At 43.2% G+C, this 26,667-nt stretch overlaps 3 protein-coding genes across 4 annotated transcripts; 2 read left to right on the forward strand and 1 right to left on the reverse strand.

The window, feature by feature from the left end:
* Window positions 1-334: 334 nt before the first annotated feature.
* On the reverse strand, window positions 335-12,085 carry znf142 (zinc finger protein 142). Its single transcript, XM_085434569.1, has 8 exons — window positions 12,031-12,085; window positions 8,937-9,425; window positions 8,686-8,853; window positions 5,897-6,712; window positions 5,624-5,801; window positions 2,682-5,439; window positions 1,432-1,537; window positions 335-1,009 (listed from the first exon to the last, which is right to left on the reverse strand). Exons 2-8 carry the CDS (start codon window positions 9,418-9,420, stop codon window positions 480-482), a joined length of 5,040 nt encoding a protein of 1,679 aa, XP_085290695.1. The 5' UTR covers window positions 9,421-9,425; window positions 12,031-12,085; the 3' UTR covers window positions 335-479.
* Window positions 12,086-12,133: 48 nt separating this feature from the next.
* On the forward strand, window positions 12,134-15,978 carry bcs1l (BCS1 ubiquinol-cytochrome c reductase complex chaperone). 2 transcript variants are annotated; one of them, XM_085434572.1, is made up of 8 exons: window positions 12,134-12,193; window positions 12,790-13,165; window positions 13,256-13,395; window positions 13,736-13,930; window positions 14,293-14,356; window positions 14,447-14,619; window positions 14,826-14,943; window positions 15,573-15,978. In XM_085434572.1, exons 2-8 carry the CDS (start codon window positions 12,846-12,848, stop codon window positions 15,823-15,825), a joined length of 1,263 nt encoding a protein of 420 aa, XP_085290698.1. In that variant the 5' UTR covers window positions 12,134-12,193; window positions 12,790-12,845; the 3' UTR covers window positions 15,826-15,978. The 2 variants fall into 2 exon arrangements, with proteins under 2 accessions (XP_085290698.1, XP_085290697.1); XM_085434571.1 differs by lacking the exon at window positions 12,134-12,193 and adding an exon at window positions 12,383-12,444.
* A 2,799-nt stretch (window positions 15,979-18,777) lies between these two features.
* cyp27a1.1 (cytochrome P450, family 27, subfamily A, polypeptide 1.1) lies at window positions 18,778-26,524 on the forward strand. The gene is made up of 9 exons (XM_085434573.1): window positions 18,778-19,178; window positions 19,641-19,822; window positions 21,648-21,847; window positions 22,014-22,211; window positions 24,687-24,850; window positions 25,027-25,193; window positions 25,499-25,580; window positions 25,741-25,941; window positions 26,240-26,524. The coding sequence occupies exons 1-9, from the start codon at window positions 18,882-18,884 to the stop codon at window positions 26,354-26,356; spliced, it is 1,608 nt and encodes a 535-aa protein (XP_085290699.1). The 5' UTR covers window positions 18,778-18,881; the 3' UTR covers window positions 26,357-26,524.
* Window positions 26,525-26,667: the final 143 nt, after the last annotated feature.

Genomic DNA, 26,667 nt, shown 5'->3' on the forward strand with positions numbered 1-26,667 from the left:
TCCTTATCTCATCCAAAGCAAACTGCAAAAAGCACTCTCTCTCCTTCATCAGCAGCAGCTTTATTCCTCAGTTGCTTTTGGCTTATTAAGCTAAGAGTTCCTAGCAGTCCTGTTTTCAGCCTTGGCTTCATGAATTTGTTTTTAAGGAATCTTTGTTTTCTTCTTCTTTTGTTTATTTTTTCCAGGACTTCCATTTCTCTTAGTGTTGAATTTTTGTAAACAATGTATTTTGCATTATTAAGAGTTTCTGGACTGGCAGCACAGTTGTGGCATCTCATATGGTGATTTTCTCATTAATACAATTATATTCTGATTATAGGAAATTATCACAAGATAGGATATAAAAAAACTGTTTATTGTTCAAATAAATGACCCGTCTTTACATTCTCTCTTAATATGTGTACTAAGTGTCTTATTAGGCTTGGCAAGACATTAAAATCAACTAATCAAACATCAGTATTTACCAGCTATGTCACCAGTTACTCTCTCTCTTCAGGGTTTAATCCTAGCTCGACCTCTTCAGCAACCTCCTGTACCTCTCTGGCTGGTGGAAGCAGCTCATTGGCTGCTTCTTCTGCTCTTTTATCCAGAGTCCCCTCGAGAGCCTCCTTCAGGGTGAGGCCTCCAGCTTCTGAGTCTCTTACCACACCTTCCTCTGCTGGCATGTTTGGATGATGCCTTTGCAGATGCTTGACCACCTGGAACTTCTGCTTGGCTCTGTAGGAGCAGTGGCGACAGCTGAAAGGTTGCTGCTTGGTGTGAGACAGGTAGTGATGTCTGAGACCCGCAGGCCACCTGAAAGCCTTTTGGCACAAACCGCACGTGTATGGCCTGTCGTCGCTGTGCTGGCGCTGGTGGGTCTTCAGTATGAAGCTAGTCTTGAAGGCTTTGCCGCACTTCTCGCAAACATAAGGGCGCACATCACAGTGCTGTGTGTCGCAGTGTGCGCGGAGGGCGTCTGCTCTGTTGGTGCGGTAGTCGCACTCATCACAGGTGTATGGCTTCTCTCCTGCAGATGACAAACATTATTTAAAAATGTAACCAAATCACTTTATAACTTAGACATATTGCAACATTAAATTAGAAACTTTCACTTTATGCCTTTCTGCAGGAGACATTTGGTTTGTTTTCACCCCTGACCACTAGAAGGAGCTATTTAACTGATTGTGTGTATATGGGAATTTCTAAAGCTTTCCAGTGGGCTGGACTGATTTTGGCACCCGGGCCTTATGATTGACACTCCTAAATTAGACTGTCCAGTATGCTGTTTGGATACATCAGATAAGCATGTGGACTGTCAGTTTGTGTTTTGTGTTCAGTTTATAACCATCATATCTGCCTGAGCTGTATGGTAAATAAATGTAACGTCTCATTTTCCAACAGCAGCTCTTCAGCTGCATTTTTAGGGGTGAAAACAGCCACCTCTGATACCTGTGTGCTTGGTCATGTGGTATTTCAGCTGAGTCGCCCATTTGCACTTGTAGCCACACTCTGGACAAAGGTACTTCTTCTCTTCTTGGTGAACTCTCATGTGAAGCTATAAAAACATTAAAAATAAAATAAAAGGGACCTGTTATTGCTTTCATTGTGCTCCATTTCATGGAAAGACTCAAAATGAGCCTCAATAAGTAACTACACAACCAGAGACACTGTAAACGCTTCTGCCATCGTTCTTTGTTTTTAACATGTTGGTCTCAGCGGTTTTGTTGTCGTCTTACAGATACCCGTTTAGTTTTTACTGCGTTTTGTTCCCATTTACTGCTCTTGGTCCTGTTCTGTGCTATAAAGCAAATTTAACTCATCTGGCTTCTGTGAGCCTAAGATCAGAAATCAGGCTCAATAGTTAGATGAAATGTTTATCATTTCACTAACTCAAACTATACTAACCCGGATTTATGATTCTAGCTACAAATGATGCCATCTTCCAGGGAACTGACTGGTCAGTAAACCTGCTGATTTCCAATCTCAAACATAACCAGCTCCAGATCACATTATTTCTGCAGCATAAGATGCCAAGTTGATGCACGCTGGCATGAAATGAACATCTTCATAATACGGAAAAGCCAAGTTTAACTGTGAAGACACCTGGAGCCTAAATCCTGCTTGAAAGTACACACCACTATTTATAAATTACATTTTTAATTCTTTTGTTTTTATTGAGATTCAAAACCTGTTTTTTTTATTCCTTCTTGTGTTTTTAGTTTCCTCGCCATTTCTCTGTCTCAACTTTAAGCTACTTTTGTGCTCCACTGCCTCTGTTTAACGTGCCGTGTAATGTCTCTGTATTTGATATTTTAGTTAGTCCTGTTTTGTTTTTCTCTGATGTCTTACTGTGGTTTCTGTCCTCACCTAGCCTATCATTACTGGCTATTACTTCAATCCAATCCATCCCCAGCCTACATTCAGCTCCTTCCTCCCCTCAGTTTTTGCCCACTTGTGGGTTTGTTCACCCTCCTGTTTTCCAAGCTTGTGTCTTAGTCCAAGTTAACCCTTTAAGTTGTATTAACAAACTCTCCAGCCAGCTTTGCTTGTTTGACTTGTTTTTTTAGTAATAAAGTTGCTTTGAATATTTAGCATCCTGCATTATCTAAAAGCAACGTGTCGATAGAAGTTTTTTCAGTGGACGTGGATACAGATGAACAGAACCAACTGTCTGGGATCTATGGAAGCTTGTTTGGTACCTTCAGCCTCGATGGATCGGTGCAAGTGTAGCTGCACTCCTCACAGCTGTAAGGCTTCTCCCCAGTGTGGATGCGAATGTGCCACGTGATCTTCTGCTTGTTCCGGGTCGAGTACTGGCAGTCGGTGCATTTGTACAAGCGCTTGGTTCCGTGCGAGCGGAGGTGCTGCTCCAGGACCAGCTGATGGTGACAAGCAAACTGGCAGGTGCTGCACCTCAGTGCCTTGTCCTCCGCAGGTCCCTCCTCATGTTCGCTCAAGAGGTGCTGAGCCAGCAGCTGCCTCGTTTTGGTAGCAAAGGGACACACGTGACACTGATGCGCCAGGTGAGCTCTCTGATGAAGCTCGAGGCTTTCCTTAGTTTCAAATGACTCCTGGCAGGTGTTGCATTTCACCTGGGGGTGCTTGCTCTGCTGGTGGGCCCTTAGTGTGATGTCGCTGCTGCAGGTGTAGTCACACTGCTTGCATGAGAAACGCACCTGGAGCTGGTGCACACGCTTGCAGTGGTTTCTCAAAGCGACCTCTGAGCTAAACTGAGCGTCACAGTGGGTGCAAACGTGCTGCAGCTCCCCCGTGTGGCATCTGCGGTTGTGGCGTCTCACGTCGTCGAGCGTGTAGCTGCTGAAGTCGCACAACGAGCAGAAGTGCGTGGGCAGTTTGTCGTGAATGCGTCTCTTGTGTTGGCGCAATTTGGTCACCGCCCCAAAGGTTTTGTCACACACGTCACAGCGGTGACGGCCGACACCTGTGTGGAGAGACTCGTGCTCTTCCAAGCGGTAGCGCCGCGTGGTGCTGAAGGGGCAGAAGCGGCAGCGGTGAGGTCGTGCACCTTTGTGTTTGAGTGCAATGTGCTGCGTCATGCAGCGCTGCTGTTTGCAGCTGAAAGTGCAGTGCTGGCAGTGCAAACGTTTGGGTTTGGCAGCACCGAACTTTTCCTTGCCATGACTACATAAACTGTGTCGGGTCAAAGAAACTTTAGATTTGGCTACAAATGAACAGAGAGCGCACTGTACTTCACCAGGCCTCATGCAGCCTTTTCTTTCATGGCTGTCTAAAGCTCTCTTCTGACTGCACTTAAATGCACAGCTTGGACAGCCAAAAATTTGACGTTTCTTAGAAACTTTTACAAGATCTTCGTCGAGTTTCTCCACCAGCTCTTCTCTTTCTTTGATTGAGTCATTCCCACCTTCATCACCTGTTTCAGAATTGGTCTCATTCTCCCTTTTCCTGAATCTTCTTCTGCAGGTCGAGAGGTGCCGTTTAATTGTTATGAGCCTGACGGATGAGAAGCTGCACAGCTTGCATCTGAATTTCCCACCCTTTTTACTATAAAGGGACTTTTGCTGTTTGTTACTGGAGATCAGTTTCTTCTGACTTTCGGTTTGCTGGTTTTCAGATGCACTGGATGTAGCAGCATCATCATTAACAAAGGTCTTAGAATGAGATGAACACTCAGGATCAGTGGAAATTTTATTTTGCTCTGTCTGATCTGAATTGGATCCCTCCTGATCTACAGTACAGCTCTCCTTTGGAGCAACACTTGTTTCTGAAATGCCTACAAATGTCCTCGTTTTCCGTGGCATGGCTGGGCACTTCTTTTTAAGGTGGCCATCGAGGCCCCGCCTCTGCTTGAACTGCGCACCGCAGGCCTGACACTTGTGGCCCTTCATCCTGCCCTGGCACAGAGCTTGGCAGTGGTGCTTCAAAGCACTCTCTCTGCAGGTGACATAAGAGCATTTCTCACAGCGGTAAACACCTTCAGCTGGCACCACGAGCATCTGCACCCGTCCCTCTAACACCATGGCTTCTGCTTGGTCCTTGTCATACTTTTTCATAGCATTCAGACGCACCTCAGATTGTAATGGCTGACTGTGCTCAGGTGGAAAAGTAGGACTGATTGTTTCACAGTTTCTGTCAGGTGTCTGACAATCTCCGGGCTCAACCAGTTCAGCTGTGTTATTTAGAGGCTCGTAGCTATCATGTATATCTTCATCATGTTCCTCTGATGAGAGGTCTGCTTTTACTTGTGACGCCTCGGGCCTGTTAGAATCTAAAGTAGGAACCCTTTCAGAGTTTTCAGAGGGGGTTTGAAAGTCAGAGGTGGAGAGTGCAGTTAGAACGAGGGTACAGTATTCCTCAGGACTGCCGATGGGCGAAGGACTTTCTGTAATGGTCTCCTGAGAAACAACGTCAAAAACTTCCTCAGGTTGTGAAGCAGGAGACGTTTCTCTGCTGCCATCGTGGTAAGGCAGGACTTGGTCTCTTTGACCTTCAGGAGTACCAGAAGGTGGAGGTCCTTCAGGCAGCTTGTGAGTAACTGAAGGCTTGTTGTAAAAATCCTGCATGAATTCAGCCGAGCTCCTCTCCTTCTCCTTTGCAGCGTAGTTGTCCAGCCACGCTTTGTCCCCGGGCACGTACCCATGTGTTTTCCTCTTGTGAAGGAAAAGGCTGATGCTGCTAAAGGAGGAGTAGAAGCAAAGGGCGCAACGAAACTCTTTCAGCTTGGTGTGTTTGCAGTTCTCGTGATTCTGAAGCGCCTGACGGTAGCAGGTGGTGTACATACAGTATTTGCACTTGAACACGGCAGACTGTCTGTCCTTTCCGGAGTGTTTGGCCAACATATGGTTTCGAAGCTCATATTTGCGCTTGCAGGCGTAAGCGCAGATCTCACACATGAGTGATTTGGCTTGGTGCCGTAATTTGTGGCTGTTTAGCTGGTCCATGCGGTGACAGCGATATGGACACTGATCACAGGGATACCTAGGAGAGGAAACAGGAAGTATTGAATCTAGAACCAACAATGCTTCTTCCACCTCCACTGTTCCCCACCTTAAAGACCCACAGCTGTGCATTCTGGTGTTGCGCTCTTAAGAAACTCAGCTTACACAACAGATCCAAAATTAAAATATAACAAAGATGTGTAAGAAACCTCTTGAGTGCGTACCTAAGGTCCCCTGCATGTTTCCTCATGTGGACGTTAAGGTAGTGTTTCCATTTGGTGACGTATCCACATTCGGCACACATGAAGTTCTTATCATCTGAGTGAGTGAGCATGTGTTTGGACAGGTAGGACTCATCTCGGCACTTGAACTCACACAGGCTGCACTTGTGGGGCCTCTCACCTTAAAGAGGAAAAACAAGTTTAAGAGTTATTGTGTCACAAGGGAGAAATGCCCAGACTTTAAGGCAGGATTCATGTGACCAAACCCATCCTCACCACTGTGCATGAGCATGTGCCGCTTCAAACCCCGTTTGTGCGAGGTCACGTAGCTGCACTGAGAGCAGCGGTGGATCTTCTCGTTGGCGTGCAGATGCCCGAGGTGCTGCTCAAACTCCACGGGGTTGAACGTGACAAAGGAGCAGAAGTCGCAGCTGAGCTTTTCAGGCCCTGCATGACCGAGCCGCTGGTGCTGGAGGAAGACTGTTTTATTGGAGCAAGAAAAATCGCACTCTGAGCAGTGATAGGCGAGGTGCGTCCGATAATGATCATCCATGTCTGTCTCGCTTTTAAAGAGGGCGCCGCAGGCGTGATGACGGCATTCCACTGCTTTGACTCCGTGAGCCTCGGCAGAGTGTCTAATGAGGTCTTTGTGATGAGAACTCTGGAAAGAACAACCCTCCTGAAAGCAGGCCAAGGGTTGGCTGTCAGACGGGATGTTATGTGACTTCATGTGAGCCTTCAATGCGCTGCTCAGGCGAAAGCTTCCCCCACAGGTCGGACAAATGTAGCTGTAACCGTTTTCGCCATCTCCGGCGTGCACGCTGATTAGATGGCGCCGGATTGAGCTCCTCTCCACGGCGGAATACTCGCACAAGTGGCACCGGTGGATCTTTTCGCCGGCCTCTCTGAGCCTGTGAACACGCAGCTTGCTCTTGCTGGTGAAGTAACGCTTGCAGGTGGGACACTGGAGGCTTGGGTCGGGGAAATGCAAACGAAGGTGCTCCTGGAGGTGAGAGCGCATCTTGAAGCAGCGACGACACTTAGGGCAGGTGTGGGTGCGATAGATGTGCTCTGATCCCTCTGCAAGGTACTCTGTTAAATAGAAACAAATTGAAAATGTTAGTTTAAATATACGTTTACAAGAATAATATGCAATAATACTAAGTGCAATAATCCTTTCTGTCATCGTTGTATTTTCACTCAGTTGTGTATATAGTATTTGTATTTGTATTCTATTTTTATCTTATTGTATATTTATTTTATTTTATTCTACTGTATATAGTATTTTATTCTATTCTGTACAGTTGTGTACTGTATTTATTCTTATTGTATTCTAATTTTTGCCTCATAACTTTTGCACTGTCCACTTCCTGCTGTGACAAAACAAATTTCCCACGTGTGGGACTAATAAAGGTTATCTTATCTTATCTTATAATGGGTTGTCTTTGTTACAGTTTATATTTTGCATTGTTTACTGTTTTTTCCTTCTCTGTCATTTTGATTAAAGAACAGATCTTTTATGTCATGTTAAACAGTAATGAGAGATGGGTTTTTTTGTAATAAACCACTTGTGATGGGCACCAATCACTCACAACATCTGTCTAATAATGTGTAGGTCTCTTTTGTGGCATCAAAAGAGCTCCTAGCTTTCAGGGCATTGATGTGGGACTCCAACGGGTGTCTGTACTGCGACTTTGGCAACAACTTTGAGATTATAAAATAAGGCCTCTCTGGATCCGAATTGTTCCAGCACATATCAGTAGGATCATTGAGAACAGGATTTAGGACTCTGGAGTTCAGGAAAGCCATGAGCTCTGCAGTTTTTTGTGGTAAGACAAGGGTCACTGTCCTGCTTGGGGGGTTGCCACCAACAAGATTTTGTCTACTATGAAACTAACTTCTGGTTTGCATTGAGGAGACCACGTCTACTTTTAATAGCAGGCTTTGGACATTCCTTTCTGATTAACCTTTAAATTAAGGCCATACAGGGTGGACCTGAACCTTTCCTCAACTTTGCAACTAAATGTTTCAATCACATCTTCACTCCTGTGTTTGTGTACTACTATTGCATGTCATTAATGTTTGCCTACTCTACCATAGTTTCGTTTGTTGTCCATCTACTGTACTGTTTCTTCTCATTCTCCTCTTTCCCTTTGCAGTCTGCTGGAGGACTTTTCCTGTTACAGATTTTTTTTCCCCCACTTTTGCCAAATATTGTCTCGTGAGGCATCATTGGCTTTGTCTAGGAAGAATTACAAATCTTTGAGGAAGTGCCATCACGTGACTTGGACTGTGGAGGGTGGAGCATTTCCTTCCTACTTGAATAAGCTTATAACATCCTAACTTGACCAGTCAACCAGTTATGTGGAGAGAGAGGAACATTAGCACAATTAGGGTATAAACAGTGGTAACAGCACTTTAGGAGGTCCTAGAGCAGGAAAGGATATTGAGTCAAATGAAAACTGCAACTGAACAGCATCATTTTTATTATAGAGGCACAGGCCAGTATCAGGCAGAACCTGTTGTACAAGGACAGCAGGATGAAGGTCAACCTGGGTATACACTAATCTCAGAATAGATGATGATGTGGTTTCCTGGAGGGAAGAAATTCATAATGGTGGAACCAACAGTGTCAGGGGAGGGGTGTGAAGAAGCAGGCGAGATAACAAAGAACCAGCGACTTGATCTTAGAGACTCAGAGCTTTTGATTGTCATTTTGCAGTTTCTTGCACTGCGAAATTGGGTAGCTGGACCACAAAGGTGCAAAAGTAAAGAAGAGAAAACAATATACAACCCCAAAAAAGGTGTTACTTGATGACTTCTACATCTGGCTAAAGCTCCATCTAGTGAAAATGTCTGCAAAGTGTAGGATCATTGACACGTGTATAAAGTGCCAATTGGTACTATACAAATCAAATGTATCAGAATTAGGAGAATCATGTCAAAGTGACTTCCATGTGAGTGCCCAGGAGCCACTGTGTTCAAGCAGACTGTCAGATTTAATGTTGTAGCTGATTACAGTGGTCACCATAATAATCCACTAAGCAGATAATAGGTGTTCTTACCTTTGGATGGCACTGATGTAGCATCTCCTGCTAAAGTCGTGTCTTTCATGCCACCTGGCCTCTCAGGTTGTTCCTCTGGCCCACAAGCTCGATTTTTTCTTTGTGACACGCTGACCTCAGACAAGCAGCTTTCCTTATAGCCCATCGGTGTTGGCTCCTGCTCATTCCCTAAGAGAAAATAATCATAATTTCCATCTTACAGCTAAGGTTTGAAGGTATGAGAGTTCCACCTCCCCGCAGGGCCCACTTACCTTGAGCATTATTTGGTAGATATTTGTGTTCCAAGAGGTGGCCATTCAGGGTTTTAGCATTTTGAGAGACAAACTGGCAGTGAAAGCAGCCAAAGGGCATGTGTCCTTTCCGATGGCTTTCCATCTCAGCTTGTGTAAGGAATGACTTTTTACAAGCCCGGTAGGTGCAGGGCACAAGAGTGAGGCCATGTGTAGACATTATGTGGGCTTGATACTCGTCACGGTCCGAGACACTGAAGTAGCAGCCTTTCTCAGAGCAGGAGAACGGGCCTGTCAGGTCTGGGTCACTGTGGCTGGTTTTAAAGTGATGTTTAAGAGCAGCTGGTTTGGAAAAGACCTCAGCACACCGAGAACACTTGAATCTGTCCAGCTGCACTTTACTGGATGAAGCGATTTGTCTTTGTGAACAGGGGTGAGAGGCAAACATGCCGCTGTCTGAAAAGCTCTGTCCACATTTTTCACAATGAAAATCCATCGTCTCCATTGTGTCTAAAAAAAATAAAGAGTAAAGCCTTAAAATTTCACAACAATTTAATATCATGTTAGGGTACACATGCACAAGTTAAACATCACTCTATAACATTCCTGTCCTTTTCAGTCCTTTCTGACTGTATGCATCAGCTCATTGAGTGACTTATGTATGTATATATATGTATATATTGTACTATTCTTAGTTAGTGTATTGTCTGTCTTGTCTTAATGTTGGTTTATAATGGAGCACTGTAACAAAAAATAATTTCCCCCAGGGATCAATAAAGTATTCTGATTAGTTTCACATCTGTGTTTAACGACCAATCACTCCATGTGTGTATAAATAACCCTGTTCGTTCTTGGTGTTGGGCTGTCTGTTCCTTGTCCTTCTCGCACTCTTGTGAATTCCTGTTTTGCTTTTAGTTTTGATATTATTCAGAACTTCTTTTTTTTTGTTTAAATCAAACATTATTAAGGGTTTGCTTTTTCTTTTGTTCCATTTGTCATCTCACTCCTGAACTATGATATGGGATATTAATTCCCAGCATGTGAAAACACAGTAGAACCTGCATCCTCCTCTGTCACACCAACCCTCTGCATGTCCTCCTTCACTACATCCATGAGTCTTGTCGGTGGTCTTCCTCTTTTCCTCCCGCCCAACAGCTCAGTATTAGACTTTGATATATATTTTGTGCATGTAGATAAAAAAAAAAGTCTGGAATAAAGTGGTATCTTAATGGTGCTGATATGATCATAGTTGCTGGAAATGCACTGATAACACCCGAACTTTTCAAGCTGAAAACCCACAGACTTCCAAATGTCCCCACTGTAGCATACAGTGGGGCAAAAAAGTATTTAGTCAGCTACCGATTGTGCAAGTTCCCCCACTTAAAATGATGACAGAGGTCAGTAATTTGCACCAGAGGTACACTTCAACTGTGAGAGACAGAATGTGAAAAAAAAATCCATGAATCCACATGGTAGGATTTGTAAAGAATTTATTCGTAAATTAGGGTGGAAAATAAGTATTTGGTCAATAACAAAAATACAACTCAATACTTTGTAACATAACCTTTGTTGGCAATAACAGAGGTCAAACGTTTACTATAGGTCTTTACCAGGTTTGCACACACAGTAGCTGGTATTTTGGCCCATTCCTCCATGCAGATCTTCTCGAGAGCAGTGATGTTTTGGGCTGTCGCCGAGCAACACGGACTTTCAACTCCCGCCTCAGATTTTCTATGGGGTTGAGGTCTGGAGACTGGCTAGGCCACTCCAGGACTTTCAAATGCTTCTTACGGAGCCACTCCTTTGTTGCCCGGGCGGTGTGTTTTGGATCATTGTCATGTTGGAAGACCCAGCCTCGTTTCATCTTCAAAGTTCTCACTGATGGAAGGAGGTTTTGGCTCAAAATCTCACGATACATGGCCCCATTCATTCTGTCCTTAACACGGATCAGTCGTCCTGTCCCCTTGGCAGAAAAACAGCCCCATAGCATGATGTTTCCACCCCCATGCTTCACAGTAGGTATGGTGTTCTTGGGATGCAACTCAGTATTCTTCTTCCTCCAAACACGACGAGTTGAGTTTATACCAAAAAGTTCTACTTTGGTTTCGTCTGACCAAATGACATTCTCCCAATCCTCTGCTGTATCATCCATGTGCTCTCTGACAAACTTCAGACGGGCCTGGACATGCACTGGCTTCAGCAGCGGAACACGTCTGGCACTGCGGGATTTGATTCCCTGCCGTTGTAGTGTGTTACTGATGGTGACCTTTGTTACTTTGGTCCCAGCTCTCTGCAGGTCATTCACCAGGTCCCCCCGTGTGGTTCTGGGATCTTTGCTCACCGTTCTCATGATCATTTTGACCCCACGGGATGAGATCTTGCGTGGAGCCCCAGATCGAGGGAGATTATCAGTGGTCTTGTATGTCTTCCATTTTCTGATGATTGCTCCCACAGTTGATTTTTTCACACCAAGCTGCTTGCCTATTGTAGATTCACTCTTCCCAGTCTGGTGCAGGTCTACAATACTTTTCCTGGTGTCCTTCGAAAGCTCTTTGGTCTTGGCCATGGCGGCGTTTGGAGTCTGACTGTTTGAGGCTGTGGACAGGTGTCTTTTATACAGATGATGAGTTCAAACAGGTGCCATTCATACAGGTAACGAGTGGGGGACAGAAAAGCTTCTTACAGAAGACGTTACAGGTCTGTGAGAGCCAGAGATTTTCCTTGTTTGAGGTGACCAAATACTTATTTTCCACCCTGATTTACGAATAAATTCTTTACAAATCCTACCATGTGAATTCATGGATTTTTTTTTCACATTCTGTCTCTCACAGTTGAAGTGTACCTCTGGTGCAAATTACTGACCTCTGTCATCATTTTAAGTGGGGGAACTTGCACAATCGGTGGCTGACTAAATACTTTTTTGCCCCACTGTATAACTTACCCTTTAATCAGGGATAATATATAGAAAAAATTAATGACATACAGATATTGATATTAATATAACTTTGATAGTACATAGTGGTCTTTCATACTGATGAAGTTACTGCACTAGTGCTAACTGTAATAAGACACATCACAGGTACACGGTTACATGCACAAAATTGCAGGTGCTTACAGTAGAAAATGAACTTCAGAGTCAGACCTACTGCCCGGGTTTCCACGGTCCTTTGGATCCAAAAAACAAAACATCAACAGCTGTGTTTAACCGCAAGGCTGCACCGTCTGCCTCATTGAATCCACTTTTACTGACTGCCTGTTATAGAAATCCTTAGCTGTCAGTGAGTTACAGCAGCTGAAGTTTTTCTCGCTCTGATTAATAATATAAAGTGATTGAAACACGCCAATAATAACATCGCGTTTAATGCTAGCTGAGCTAACCCTCATTAGCTTCTTGAGACGCTCATCGCAAAGTCTTTGCGTCCATGTTAGCTTTTCATCGCTGTTGCGGTTCAAGCCGTTTAAACTAAAATTCACAGAGTGCATTAACCACCGTTGCGTAGTTATTCTCTTAACAGGTTAGCAAAATTAGGTGAGCATAAAAATAGATTACTAAGGAGGGGGGACCATTATTTGTGAGCGCCAGTGGAAAGTCGGAACGGTATCCATCAAACACAGGAAGTGTAGTAAAGGTCGCCGTGCAGAAGCATCGTTGCACGCTTGGGGATTTTATGTGGCTGAATGAAGGTTTAAACACGAGAATGAATGAAGTCACCAGTGGCAGCTGTGAGAGATTAAGTCCGAGGGAAAAAACAACGCAACTGTCGTAATTTAGCCAGTCGGGTAGCCTTAACTGTCGCTAAATGTATTTCCAGCCTACAAGCAGCTGTCAGGATACGAAGAAAGACCGATAACCTTTATTTACTGCACTACGCAGGTCTTCAGATGAGCTCCTTTTGCGGGGGTATCTAGAGTCTCACTGCAGCCGTCACCATGCCCCTGACGGATTTTCTGGACGGCTTGAAGGACAACCCGTACTTCGGAGCCGGCTTCGGACTGGTCGGGGTCGGGACAGCTCTGGCGCTTGCCAGGAAAGGGGCTCAGGTGGGGATGATCTTCTTCCGCAGGCACTACATGATCACTCTGGAGGTGCCCAGCAGGGACAAGAGCTACAACTGGCTGCTGAGCTGGATCACCAAGCACGCCAAACACACGCAGCACCTGAGCGTGGAGACCTCCTACCTGGCGCACGAGAGCGGACGGGTTCACACGCAGTTTGACTTTCACCCGAGCCCTGGCAACCACATCATCTGGTATAGCACATACCACTACACCTATAAGACCTGTATTCTAAACTGATTGGCCACTTTCTCTGTGACACTGACTTCCGTTGTGGTCTGCAGGTATGGGAGGAAGTGGATCAGGGTGGAGAGAACCAGGGAGAAGCAGATGGTGGATCTGCACACCGGAACCCCCTGGGAGTCTGTCACTTTCACAGCTTTAGGCAGAGACAGACAGATCTTCTTTAATATCTTACAAGAAGGTAAGTTTAACAACACATGAAGTCAGGTGTGCACATAGTTAGATTTTCACCTGTATTGCAGATGTATTTTCAGAATTATCACATTGAATTTTGAGGCTCATTTACATCCAGATGAACAGTATCAACATTTTGGGATTTGAGGCTCATCCCTCCAAATGTTTGCACCGAGTAGCTTCTCGAAGTCTGGATGTTTCCTCCCTTAATTGCTTAATTTCAGTGCACAGTGTGTGGTGTACATGGGCTAAGTTGTGAAGTTTTGTCTAAAATACTTACAGACTTAACTGTACTTGACAAAATACTTGAGTGGGCTTTTAGTTGAGCTTTCATTCCTGTTTTGCAGCAAGAGAACTGGCGCTGAAGCAGGAGGAAGGCAGGACAGTGATGTACACGGCCATGGGTGCAGAGTGGCGGCCCTTCGGCTTTCCTCGGCGGCGCAGACCCCTCAGCTCTGTGGTGCTGGACGTGGGTGTTGCAGAAAGGATTGTAGATGACGTGAAGGACTTCATTGGAAATCCCAAATGGTACACAGATAGAGGTAAAATGTTACATGACATGAATTTTAATCATGATTATAATGTCTTGATCACCACAATTAAAGGAACACAACTGAGTTATCATGAAACTGTTACTCACAGGGTACTTTGCCCATTCTTGGTTGAAGTTGCTGATTTTCTGATCGCTTTATTGATGAACATCACTTCTGTTAAAAGCCCCTTGGATTTTTGCTGAAGGTCTGGTCCGACTCCTTACCAGAGTCTGTTCGAGAGTAGGGAAGGTCTCTAGAAAAACCTAATAAGAAAAATGTTACCGAACGTTTTAATTTGTCTACTTTGTAGAAGAATTTCTAGGGTTTTTTGTGATTAATCCTCTACTGATGGTGGTTGTTCACCTGTGCAGGTATTCCCTACAGAAGAGGCTACCTGCTGTACGGCCCCCCCGGATGTGGAAAGAGCAGTTTTATGTGAGTATATGCTTTATTTGGGTTTATTCTTCTTGCTGCGTACTCGTCGTGTAACCTCACCAATGCCTGTGTAACTTGCTGTTTTTTCAGCACGGCGCTGGCTGGTGAGCTGGGCTACAGCATCTGTCTGATGAGTCTGAGTGACCGAACACTTTCAGACGACCGCCTGAATCACCTCCTGAGTGTGGCTCCGCAGCAGAGCATCATTCTCCTGGAGGATGTCGATGCAGCCTTTGTCAGCAGAGACCTGCTTCCCACTGAGAGTGAGCAGCAGAACCGATCAAACATATTTCTTTTTACATGTTTAAAACATCACAGATGTTCATCAGCTCCACTCTGTGGTTTTAAAACAGGCTGATATTCAGTACTGAAGCAACCTGTAAAGCTGTATTTGACCAGATTTGTTACATTCTGGTTTGAAGGTGAATTTTGAAGTCACTGAGCTGTGTTTTCTTCTGTTGCCTCTCAGACCCTCTGGCCTATCAGGGAATGGGACGACTGACCTTCAGCGGACTGCTGAACTCTCTTGACGGAGTGGCTTCATCGGAGGCCCGAATAGTTTTTATGACTACCAACTTCATAGACAGGTACTGTTCGAAGCCAAGAGTGTTTAGTGACATTGTACCAACATGTAAACTGATATAGCTGCTTCTAATGTAAATGTAAAAAATGTAATGTAAAAAAAACAATTGAAGCAGTGAAGAGACTGAAACAGAATTAGAAGAAAATAAAAGACCCCAACAGCAGGTGGCGCTGCATACCAAGTGCTGGTGAAGTTGAGATATTGCTGTGATACAGCAGCCTACCTCAATAAAATAAGTGCAGTACAGGGATTGACATAACCAGTGTCCTGGGAAAAAAGGAGTAGTGCAGTGTGACACAGTATCAGAGTACATAGGTCTGATATGCATGTGCACAGTAGACCGTGTATCCATAGTGACAATTTACATACATTAATAAACTATAACTGATCACATGATCAAATGTTAGATTGACTTTATCTTCAGATCTTAAATTAATCCGTGCACGCCTACCTGTTCATCCCTGCCTGTATGATCAGCTTCATCACCTCATCTTCCTCACGTCTCTCTGCTTCCTTAATGAACATTACAATCTTTTTGTCATGGCTACAAAAACTTGTTCTTTCACTTGTGAAACATAAGAAGTGTTTTCAGTGCCATTAACTTCCAGCGTTGTGTATGATATCTGCACACAGGTTAGACGCAGCGCTCATCCGACCTGGCCGTGTTGATCTGAAGCAGTACATCGGGCATTGCACCCACTGGCAGCTCACCCAGATGTTCCGACGATTTTATCCCGACGAACCGGCCTCTGAGGCAGAACACTTTGCCAAGCACGCTTTAGCCACACACTCTGAAATCAGTGCTGCTCAGGTGCAAGGACACTTTCTGCTGCACAAAATGGACCCTGCAGGATCGATAGACAATGTTGCTCAAATAAAAGGATGACAGGATTGGAAGGGATTTGGATGCTGAAGCCCAAATAAAGAGAAATGGAAAAATATTTTCAGTTTAAGTTTATTAATGAGACAGACGCATAAGAGAGTTGATTTTTGTGATTTATGCGACTGCTTAGATGTTGGAAATACAAACACACAAACCTCACCTACATTTACTTATCCAAGCTCTGTCTTATTGGAAAGATTCATTCTCAAAAATTTGCAAAAAACTTTGCTCTGACCTTGAAAGGTTGTCTTCCAAATGTAGTTATAGTCATAGCTGCACTGGCCATTGGCCCACCGGACATTTGCCCAGTGGGCCGATGGTGATTTTTTGTTTTTATGGGCTGATGATTTATTTTTTTTCAGTAACGGTATAAACAATGAAAGGTGGTGGATTGGCCAGATGCTGGCAGATGTGTAAAAATAACTCAGTTGTTTGGTGGTGGTGTTCTGGGAATCCATCCTACCTGGAAAAACACCACATAGGCCAACAGATGGATGAGGGAAAGGAGAGGCAGGAGGAGGAGAGGTGAACTGAACTTCAGGTAAGAAGTTATGACCTGCAGTCTATCTGGGTCAGATATAAACCAAGTTTAGGTGCAGTTTATTTTCGTTGTGTTGACTTTTTACAGTCAGTTACAATAACTCGTACTGCGTGCTAGGTAGCATGACGAAGTGTCTATACAGCTGGGTGGGTGCTTTGATGTTACTGATAGTGAACTTTATTTTATTCATAAGGTTAATTAGTAAAAAACGGAATCCTCCCGTATTCAGAGAAAATATTACGCGTTTTGTAATTAGCTGAGAAGGAACACAGTTTGTCCCGTACTTCAGCTACAATGGGAAAAGACACAAAGCTGGAGTTATTCTGCGTCTTTACGCTGTCAGCTGCCTCTTCTCTCATTCTCACCTCTCCCTTTCCTGTTGCTACTTCAATCATGAAACTGATCAGTGATCAGCTGATTGGCTTTTCTGGTGCAAGTCCGGTCTCTCTTGTTTATCGCCCACTTTGCGCCAGAACGGGAAACCACAGCAGCACGTTTAAGCTTGATCAGCTGTTGTTAGAATTTATTTAATATTACTTTCTAGTATCAGCTGATGTTTGCTGGAGCCACAGCTGTAAAAGCTGCTGGTCATGATGTTGGTTTGGTTATCTGGTGAGAGGGAAACATGAAGATGAAACCAGGAGATGTCCTTACTGAATCATCAGAGCTGAACAGGTGATGGAGAAACAGGTTTACCTTTAAGGTGACACAAATGAGTTGAAGGGAAGTTATGAACTGTTTCTGAGAGACAAATAACACCAGGAGCCTTTTCTACATAGCTGACAGCTGGTAACTGTGCAGGGGCGGGTCTAGCAAAGTGTTGCCAGGGGGCCATGTAGGGCATTAACAGGGAAAGGGGGGCACAAGGAAATACTTTTCTTTCTTTTTCTCATTTAAAATGTCTCGCTTTTAACAAATAATTATCTGAATCTTACAACCAAAGTTTTTATCTGATGTAAAATGTATAGAAATCATACATATACCAACAAGACTGTACGTCACTGTGACAACAGCGTTTGTTTTCGTTCAAAGGCTTTATGGCTTTTCCTATAATACCTGGTGGGCCGGTCTCTAGTCAAAATGCCCGGGCCGATTCTTTTGTTCCAGTCCAGCCCTGCAGGTTATAGTTGTAGTTAAAGTTATAGTTTTCACATATAAATCAGCAGCAAGCCTTAAAATGAGGTGAAAAATAAGACACTGCCTATTTACACAATGTGATTTATTTGACAAAAACTGAACTAAAATGCAGAAGAAGCTTCTGAACACCTAAGTGCACCCCATGATAGAACCACATTTAGCAGTGATAACATAATTGTTTTCTATTTATCAGTCTAGCATCCACTTTGTTTTACATTGTTGTTTTAGGCCATTGAGCATTCATTCATTCACAGCTCTTTTGAGGTCACACCACCACATGTCCATCACCACATGTGACAGAATGCTTTGGTACAATGAGGACCTTATGGTTGACTTGAAGACTGCAAGCTGCCCAAATCATCACCCCTTCACTACCTTGCTTCACTGTTGCTATAATGTGTTTAGTTATCTCCAAACATACTTCTATGCATGCTGATCAAACATCTGGTCGTATGGTCTCATCGGTCCGCAAGTTTTGCGGTTTGTTCAGATGCAGCTTTTTGAACATAACCTGTGCTGCCCTGCTCTTTTTAGAGTAGAGGATTTCTCCTGGCAACTCTTCCAAACTTGCTCAGTCTTTTTTTAATTGTGCTATCATGAACTATCATGCTGACTGAGGCCTTCAGAGTTTGAGATGGAGCTCAGGGTTTGTTTTTTTTACAGTTTCTCTGAGGGCTGCACGCGATCTTGGGTGAATTAATTGGGATGCCCACTTCTGGGAAGATTGTGGCATTATGGTAACATGCACCTGAATGCTTCAGACCAGAAAACTGCCAAAACGTCTGCTTTTACACAGGCGATTACTCTTACTAATGATCAGTTAATAAAGTGTATTTCATAAGAAGCACCTGGTTGCTACTTGTCCTCTGAAGTCCTTTTGAAGCAACTTTAGAAAAGGAAGCATATACTTTCTGTTTCACATGACTGACTGTACTAGACTGGTCTTTTTTTGTTGTGTATGATTAAAGGGTGTGGAAGTGGATCTCTATCACCTCTGCTTGCCTTTCTGTATTCACTGTACAGCACAGTAGGAGGGTACTGAGATGAGACACACACAAAAATATAACTCTTGCAGTATCCAAAGCATGTTTACTGGAGACTGAAAGTCGTGTTGATCAGATCTCACATCTGTTTCGCTCATCACACAAATGTGTTTTAAATTAAAAGCATTCTTTTGATTCAGTAACTAGAAACAGTCATTGATTTACTTTGACACTATAGTCAGGCTTGCTTAAAAGCAGCCATCTCACTGTTACTGAGCAGAAAAATGTGAGTTTAGGTATTTTTCCATTTGTGGTCCTTTGTGGCTTCTTGTCTTTGTTGATCCTTAAGAGCTGGGCTGGAAGGGTTAAACATTTAGCAAGATGTGGCGCCTCCCTTTATGGCTAGTCTTCTGCATGCAATAGGAGCTCTCTGTATTTTCTATTCTCCCCTCATAATGGCTGCATGGCTGTCCAGTAGACTGGTGAAGAGAAAATGCAGCTCACTGCTGCTGTGCCCTATCTCCCTGGCCCCAGTCTGCTCCAGAGGGGTTGCAAGGGTCTCCCCTGCCTCAGGGGCCCTCTCCACCATCCAGAAAAAGCCTCGGACAGTGGAAGATCTCCCACATGTCAGCTTCTTGGAGTTTCTTTGCAGAGTGGTGTTTCAGGGTTTCTACAAACGTATGCATGAGCTTCAGGTAGGCTGCAGTGCATGATCTTTATTATGTTCACTCACAGTGATATGTGCTTGTTTCAGTTCGATGTCAAAGATGTTTTGTGTTTTCCACCTGATGCATTTCAGAAACCCTGGTGACAAATTTGATAATCTGAGAGGACATGGGTTTACAAGTGACTGCATTTTCCTCCAGTGACAATAAATAATAGAAAATGTTGGGCTGGTTGTATGACTTTTTTGTCCATAGTTACCTTCAGACAGTATCAGCTTGTCTCACAGCTAACTGACACAGAGTCTTGGGCTGCTTTCTTTCTCTGATGAATCACATGCAGCCACTCCAGCACACACTGACCTCTGGCATCTGATTACTGACTGATTAAATATAATGTCTGCTTTTTAAATTACACATTGCAAAAATCCCCAAATGTCTTCATCTTTATTCTATAAGAATGCAGCTCTACCTTTATCACTTTTCCACCGTCAGATCTATGAGAAGCAGCTGTATGGGCCCATTTACAGAGACGGACTCAGATCAATATCCTTGAGCACCCCAGAGCTTTTGGCCGAGCTGCTGAGGAAGGATGAGAAGTTCCCTTGTAGAGGAGACATGAGTGTGTGGAGGGAATATCGTGACATGAGAGGATTCGGCTATGGACCTTTTACAGAGTAAGACTACCAAACAGTGTAGTAATGCTGCCCCACCTAAAAAATAATCTCATTGTGATTGCTTAGATTCTAATACGTAACAGATTTCCAGGGAAAGAGTTTTATTATGAGTGGAAGGGATTGTTTTTGACCTATTTGGGTTAAATAGATTCCTCTCAGGCTGGTATATTCCATAAAGATAAGAAATCAGAAAAATGTTAATGCTCCACAAGTTTTATGAACCGGTGACAATATAAGGGGATCAATGTTTAATTTTAGCTCTGTCAGGCTCAGTGCAGTAGCAGCAGTAAACCTATTTATGTTGCTAAAATAAAATTTATATTGCAGATGGTGGTCATTCCTTCACCATCTGCAAAGGCTCAGTTTGAGAACCACCATATTAGGCAATCAAATGAAACTAAAAGGCTGAGCAGATTTTAAACTGTGTTGTTTATCTGAAGACAGTGGGCTCCACACCCAATATCTGTCATATTATTATGAAAAGCTGGAAATTACAAGAAAGTTTGAGGATTTTGAGGAAAACACCAGAAGTAATACTCTGGTGTTTTTCTAGGTCAACAGTCAGAGCCACAGTTTAATAAACTCATCACAGGCTTGTTGAAGAAATCTGATGCAGGGAACACTAATAGCAATGTGATATCAGTAAATACTGCATCAGAACGATGCACCAATGGCAAAAAATGTTAAATGATTAAATTTGGCATCAGTGATACTGTCACGGTTCTGGGTCGTTTCGACCCAGCATTTTGAGTTTCTTATATTTTATAAACTAAAACTAACTTATTTAAGTTTTAGTTTATTTTTGCATTTTGGATTGTTTTCTGAGACTCGTGTGCTTTGCTGATTATTATTAGAATTCTATGTTTCTGTTTATTCGTGTTTAAGGATTTGTTCTTCGGTTGTGTCTCATGTTTAGCATAGTTTGAGTTCCATGTGTTATATTCTGTCTGCCTCTGTGTCGAGTCTGCGTTTCTTGTTTCCTGTTTTGTTGTGAAAGTCTGTGTCTTATGTGAGTGTATTCAGTTTGCCTTCCTTGTCTCCTCTTGTCAATTACTTCCAGCTGTGTTCGCCACCTGTGTGGAATCTCCCTGTATTCCCTGAGTGTATCTAAGTCGTGTCTTCTGTTGTTGTAGTTGCTGGTCTGTCTGCGTATCTACTGTGTGGTTTCCCTGCTGTCGCCATCATGTACCTTTTGTTTACATTCCTTTGTGTTCATGTTTGCTGTTCAATAGTTTAGTTTGTCTCAGTATAGATTATTTTTGTTCCGTTTTGCCATTTCCATCTTTGTTCTACAATAAACCACATTCGCATCTCAGCAAGTGCCTGTAATTGGATCCTCTTTCATTTCCTCTACACGGCTCACTCCACTCGCCGTGACAGATACCAGTCAGTAAATATCAGTAAATAATCAAAGTAGTCAATGAAGGTCAGGTCTGTCTGTTGTGCTGCACTTTAAACACAAAAGGTTACTTTGTTCACAAGACAAACTGGTTTAAAATAGTGCTCAAAATGAAGGATGCACTCTCTCAATGTTTCTATGCATTTTATATACATATATGTGTGTGTGTGTGTGTGTGTGTGTGTGTGTGTGTGTGTGTGTGTGTGTGCGTGCGCGTGTAAGCATAGTAGCAAACAAACTGCAGACCACAGCCAGCTTAGATATTTGTGTGAGCTCTTTAGTTTACTGGCTACAAACTGGTTGAATGGAAAAATGTAGCAGAAAATCAGCCATAATGGATGCACAAGTGTATCATAGTTCAGACTCTTTGTTGTGTTTGCGTTTGGATTTATTTATTTCAGTGCAAACATGTTTCTGTTCCAACAGGGATGGAGAGAGGTGGTACAAGCTGAGGGTGGTGCTTAACAAGCGGATGCTGAATCCGAAGGACTCGGCCCAGTATTCTGGGATTATCAATGATGTGGTTAAAGACTTCACCAAGAAGATGCGCAGTCTGTGCCAGTGCAGCCCAACAGGAGACTTTGTGACCAACATTGCCAATGAGCTTTATCTGTTTTCACTAGAAGGTAGTCTGATGGTTAAAACTGCAAATGCTGAATGCTAAATAACATATTTGTTTAATGAACTAAATGAAAAAAATATTATTTTCAAACTAAAGTTTAAAGGAAGCTAAAAGTTAAGAAAAAAATTTGTTGCTAGATTCAGTGCCTTTTCTTTTTCTTATCCATTCAGGAATTGCCTCCATATTGTTTGAGACAAGGCTTGGTTGTCTGGAAGAGGAAATTCCTGGTGGTACACAAGATTTCATCAATTCCATAGCCCAGATGCTCTCCTACAACATGATAGTGTTTATTCTTCCCAAGTGGAGCCGGAATCTGCTGCCCTACTGGGGACGTTACATTGCTGGCTGGGAGGGCATCTTCAGCTTTGGTGAGCAGTTTGAACCTCACAGTCCTGATGTTTTAGTTAAGTTTTAGAGTGTTAGGAAACAATAAACATTATTATAAAAAGAAAAAATAAATCTGTGGGGGGTTTTTGCACCAACTTCCCGTAAGGAGCCACGGCCTTATTCTCTATCAGCTGGTATTTATACAGTGCTTTTCTTATCTTATTGAGGATTCAGAATCCTTTTACAGTTACTTTACTACATGTGCACCATTCAGCATCTTTTATCTTTTATCCAGAGATGTAGTGCTATGTAGTGTAATATGGTGAAGTAGCAGAGTGAACCATTTTGTGTTATAAACCCCTATTTAGTATTTGGCATCAAATTTGCTCCTCCCAGTTTTTAGTAACAGGTTATGTATGTTCAGTTTATGCTTTGGGTGCCCTTTTATTTTTGCCTTCGTCTGTTCCTGTGTCTTCCCTTGTCTTATCTGTGCTTAGTCCTCAGTGTCATGTGTCAAAAAGACATGTGTGTAGTAAGTTTAGTCCCAGTATTTGTTTTTTGTTTCTGTGTAAAGTCCACGTATGCGGATCTGTCAACTGTTCATTTCCTGTTTTATTTTGATAGTTTCTTGTCTCATGTGCATTATGTTCAATTCAGCTCGGATTCAGTTCAGCTTTTCTCACCAGGTGTCTCCACTTTGCCCCCTTCCCTCTTGTTTGTCTATATTCCTTGTCATGTTCTCCCTTATACACGTGCTGTGTAACCCTCTGCTTTAATTTTCTTGGTTTAGTTAAAGTTAAATTGATTTCATGTCCTGTTCTCTGCATCCTGCACTTTGGGTCCAAAACTGGGCTTCAGTACAGAGACACATGGCAATTGGCAGCAACAAAACGGGCCATGTTTTCTACTGTGCAGCATGTCCTCTTCTTTTAGCAACAGTCAACAACAACAGGAGACCAGCTGCTGGACTTTTGCCAGAGGAACTTTTCGTGATGGTCTGAAAGTTTTCAGTTGGTGAAAGGTCTAAACCGCAGGCAGACCGGTTCAGCATTTGGACTCATCTAGTAAAAAGCCATGCTGTTGGAATAGATGCAGTATGCAGTTTAACATTATCCTGATGAAATATGCAATGCGATACCTTTCAGCATTTATGGAGCATTTCCAGACTTTCACAGGTACTGATGCACCATATACCATCTGAGATACAGACTTTTGAACTGAGTGCTGATAACAAGCCGAATGGTTCATTTCCTCGGTCTGCAGAATAAAAAGGAGGGAGCTGTTAGGTGTGTGGAACAGCAGTTATCCACAGGGGGCTTTTTTCACCCGCACAAGCGCTGCCTGGCACTGCTCCGTCCGCCGGACCAGATTCCAGATTTCCTGATATCTAATTTCTATTTGCACTGAGGGACATTTATGAATGTCCCCGTGCACACACTTCACCTCCACCCACTCAGCCTCCAGCAGGGTTTGGTGGACCAGGGTCTGCGTACAGCCCGAGTTCACTAAAGCCTGGCATATACCCCCTGGGCACCTTACCGGTAAACGGTATGTCTCTCCTGAATCAGGGTAGGGCATCGGAGGGCTGGCAATACGTAGCACCTGTCCCACCTCCATTAACGGGCAGTCCCAACGGAGATACCCCGGTTGCCCACATCTCCAGCATTCCTGCCCCAATGCCTATGCAGCCCTAGGTGAGCTGGGCATGGTGTCCGTAACGGCCGGGACCTGTGGAGAAAACCCAGATGAAAAAGGGTTAGTCGGTGGCCTTCGTGGGGCCAGGACCAGTCGGTCCGTTATTACCAGCCATGGCTGTCCTCGTGGGTGTTCCCATCATGCCAGCAGGTGGTCCTAGGCCAGCATTTGTAGCTTCAAGGCTCGCTGGCCAGTGGCAGCGGACCCATATAACTGTATCTCTGACTGACCCTGCACTAAGTTCAGTTAGGTTTTATTCAAAATTATGGAACCATTGACATTTTAGCCTTTATATAACTGTGTAACGCTATGGAATTAATTTTTTTATGGGCCCATGTGTGTCTTTAATAAAGTGAAACAAACAAACAGATCGGTTTTCCACTTTGCCTCTATTTTAAATGAGCTTTGTCCCAGAGTAGATGGCAGCATTTCTAGATTATGGTCTTTTGTTGCAGATTGGTGAATAATCTATCTTTACCTCTGAGAAACACTGCCTCTATAAGATGCTCTTTTTTTATATCAAGTTATGGATATAAAAGATATAAAAGTACCAGTTATGGTACTGATGGTACTGAACTGTTGCCAGTTTGGTGCAACTGTCCCTACGTTTTAAAGATATGTTGTTTCCATCAAATTGAACCCAAGCTAATATGTTTCATGAAATAATAAATTGTCTCAGTTGATACAGTATATTTCATCCTATGTCCTGTTGCTAGTAAAATATGGGCTTATGAGTAAATGACTGCATTCTGTTTTGACTGATATTATACAGTGTTCCAACTTTTTTTTTTTTTTGCACCATTTTTATGCACCTGTTCTAGCCAAAAAATTGATTGACAAGAAGTTGGAGATGATTCAGCAGCGGGTTGACAACAAGCAGGATGTGGAGGGTGAATACCTGACATACCTACTCTCAAACACGCAGATGAGCACTAAAGATGTGTATGGCAGCGTCACTGAGCTCCTCTTAGCTGGAGTGGACACGGTAAATGGAATACCAATACTAGTAATAAAAAATCACATGTAAAAAGGCACTCTGCACGGCTCTAATCATCAAAGCTCACCACTCGGTGTATTCACTTTTCTTTTGCATGTACATGTATGCAAGGCTCAGCATATATGTCTTCAAAAGTTTACTTTCACATTTTTTAAACTCCCAAGACCTCCAACACTGTCACATGGGCTTTGCACGAGCTTTCCAAGAACCCTGATATCCAGGAAAGACTCTATAAAGAAGTGTCCACTATGGTACCATTAGACCGGATCCCCACCGCTGCTGACATCACTGGCATGTCGTATTTAAAGGCAGTTATCAAAGAGACGCTGAGGTGAGACTGCTGCAATTTAGCTTTAACTGAAGCGATTAATGCAGGAAACAAACATGTTTTTAGTAGATAGTTTTCACATATTTGTAACAGCCAAACTGAAAATCTTTGAAAGTGAAAATAAGCTTCGAGTTTCCTGAAGTTTGTCTATTTAGCAGCCAAAATGGGTTTTATTTGAACTCATGGCTCTTAACAGGTTAAATGTAGACTAATTCATCAGTCAACATTCTTATTCACCTGCTTAAGAAGAAGCCAGACTATGAACCAGCCTAAAGTAACATGCAAACAAAAAATAACTTGTCTTGCAGGATGTATCCTGTTGTTTCTATGAATGCGAGGATCATTGCAGAAAAGAATGTTTCTATTGGTGGATATGAGTTCCCAAAAAAAGTAGGTCTGCTTTTAACCATTGTTAGATTGTTTGTGAGTGCTTTTTGTATTAACTTAATAAGACATATTTATGATGCCTGGATATAAAAAGGCTATTGTGTTATAAGGGAGGATCAGTATTCCATATTGTGTTGACTTCCAGTTGTTGATTGCTTTACAGACGCCGTTCACCTTTTGTCACTATGCCATCAGCCATGATGAGGACACATTCCCCGACTCGTTCACATTTAAGCCAGAGCGATGGCTCCGAGACGGCCGTGAGAGGCCAAACCCCTTCGGCTCCATCCCGTTTGGCTTTGGAGTAAGAGGCTGTGTCGGTCGCAGGATTGCTGAGCTCGAGATGTATCTGCTCCTGTTTCAAGTAAGTGACAAGAAGGAGAAAAAACTGCTGAACATCCCAGGGAAACTCCTGGATTTTTTTAAATGTGACCCAGGTGTGTCCAACAATAAGTGCGGGGGTTTGGGGGGGGAGGGGTCTCATGGAAAGTGGGAAAAAATCTGACGGAAATCTGGAACGGCTTCATTAATGCTGAAGGGTATATACGTGTCTTATGCATCTCTGTTGTTTGTGATTGTGTGGGATAATACATTTGTCCATATTCAAATCAATTGTCATCCACGTTTCAGACAACTCACTAACTCTATTTTTTTTTTCACAGCTTATCAGGCAGTTTGAAATCAAACCCGACCCCACACTGGGAGAGCTGAAATCCATCAGCCGCACAGTTCTGATACCAGACAAACAACTAAATTTGCACTTTGTGGACAGAAGATAAGAAAAGACAGCAGACTGAGTGATGGTGGTTTGTATTAAGTCAGTGAGACGGGAGCAGAGGATTTTAAACCTTTGTAATCACAAATTGAAATGCCTAAACTCATCCAATTTTAAATGTTGTATCATCAAAGTAATGCTATAAGAGTTCAACTTAACACTGTTCCTCTATGTATGTGTAACCCCTATAGACATGGTTACTAGTATTTTCTTGTTTTTACCTGGTATTATTATTTCCGACACCCCTTGAACACACTTTGATTTTCCGTAGTTCAGTGAATGCAACAAAAGCACGTTGCTGCATTAAGCTAGGCA

Source organism: Copadichromis virginalis, linkage group LG16 (genome assembly GCF_057382275.1).
Source record: "Copadichromis virginalis isolate Kocher_CV1m ecotype Utaka linkage group LG16, C_Virginalis_male_GT1.1, whole genome shotgun sequence".
In the NCBI taxonomy this organism is placed as follows: Eukaryota; Metazoa; Chordata; class Actinopteri; order Cichliformes; family Cichlidae; genus Copadichromis; species Copadichromis virginalis.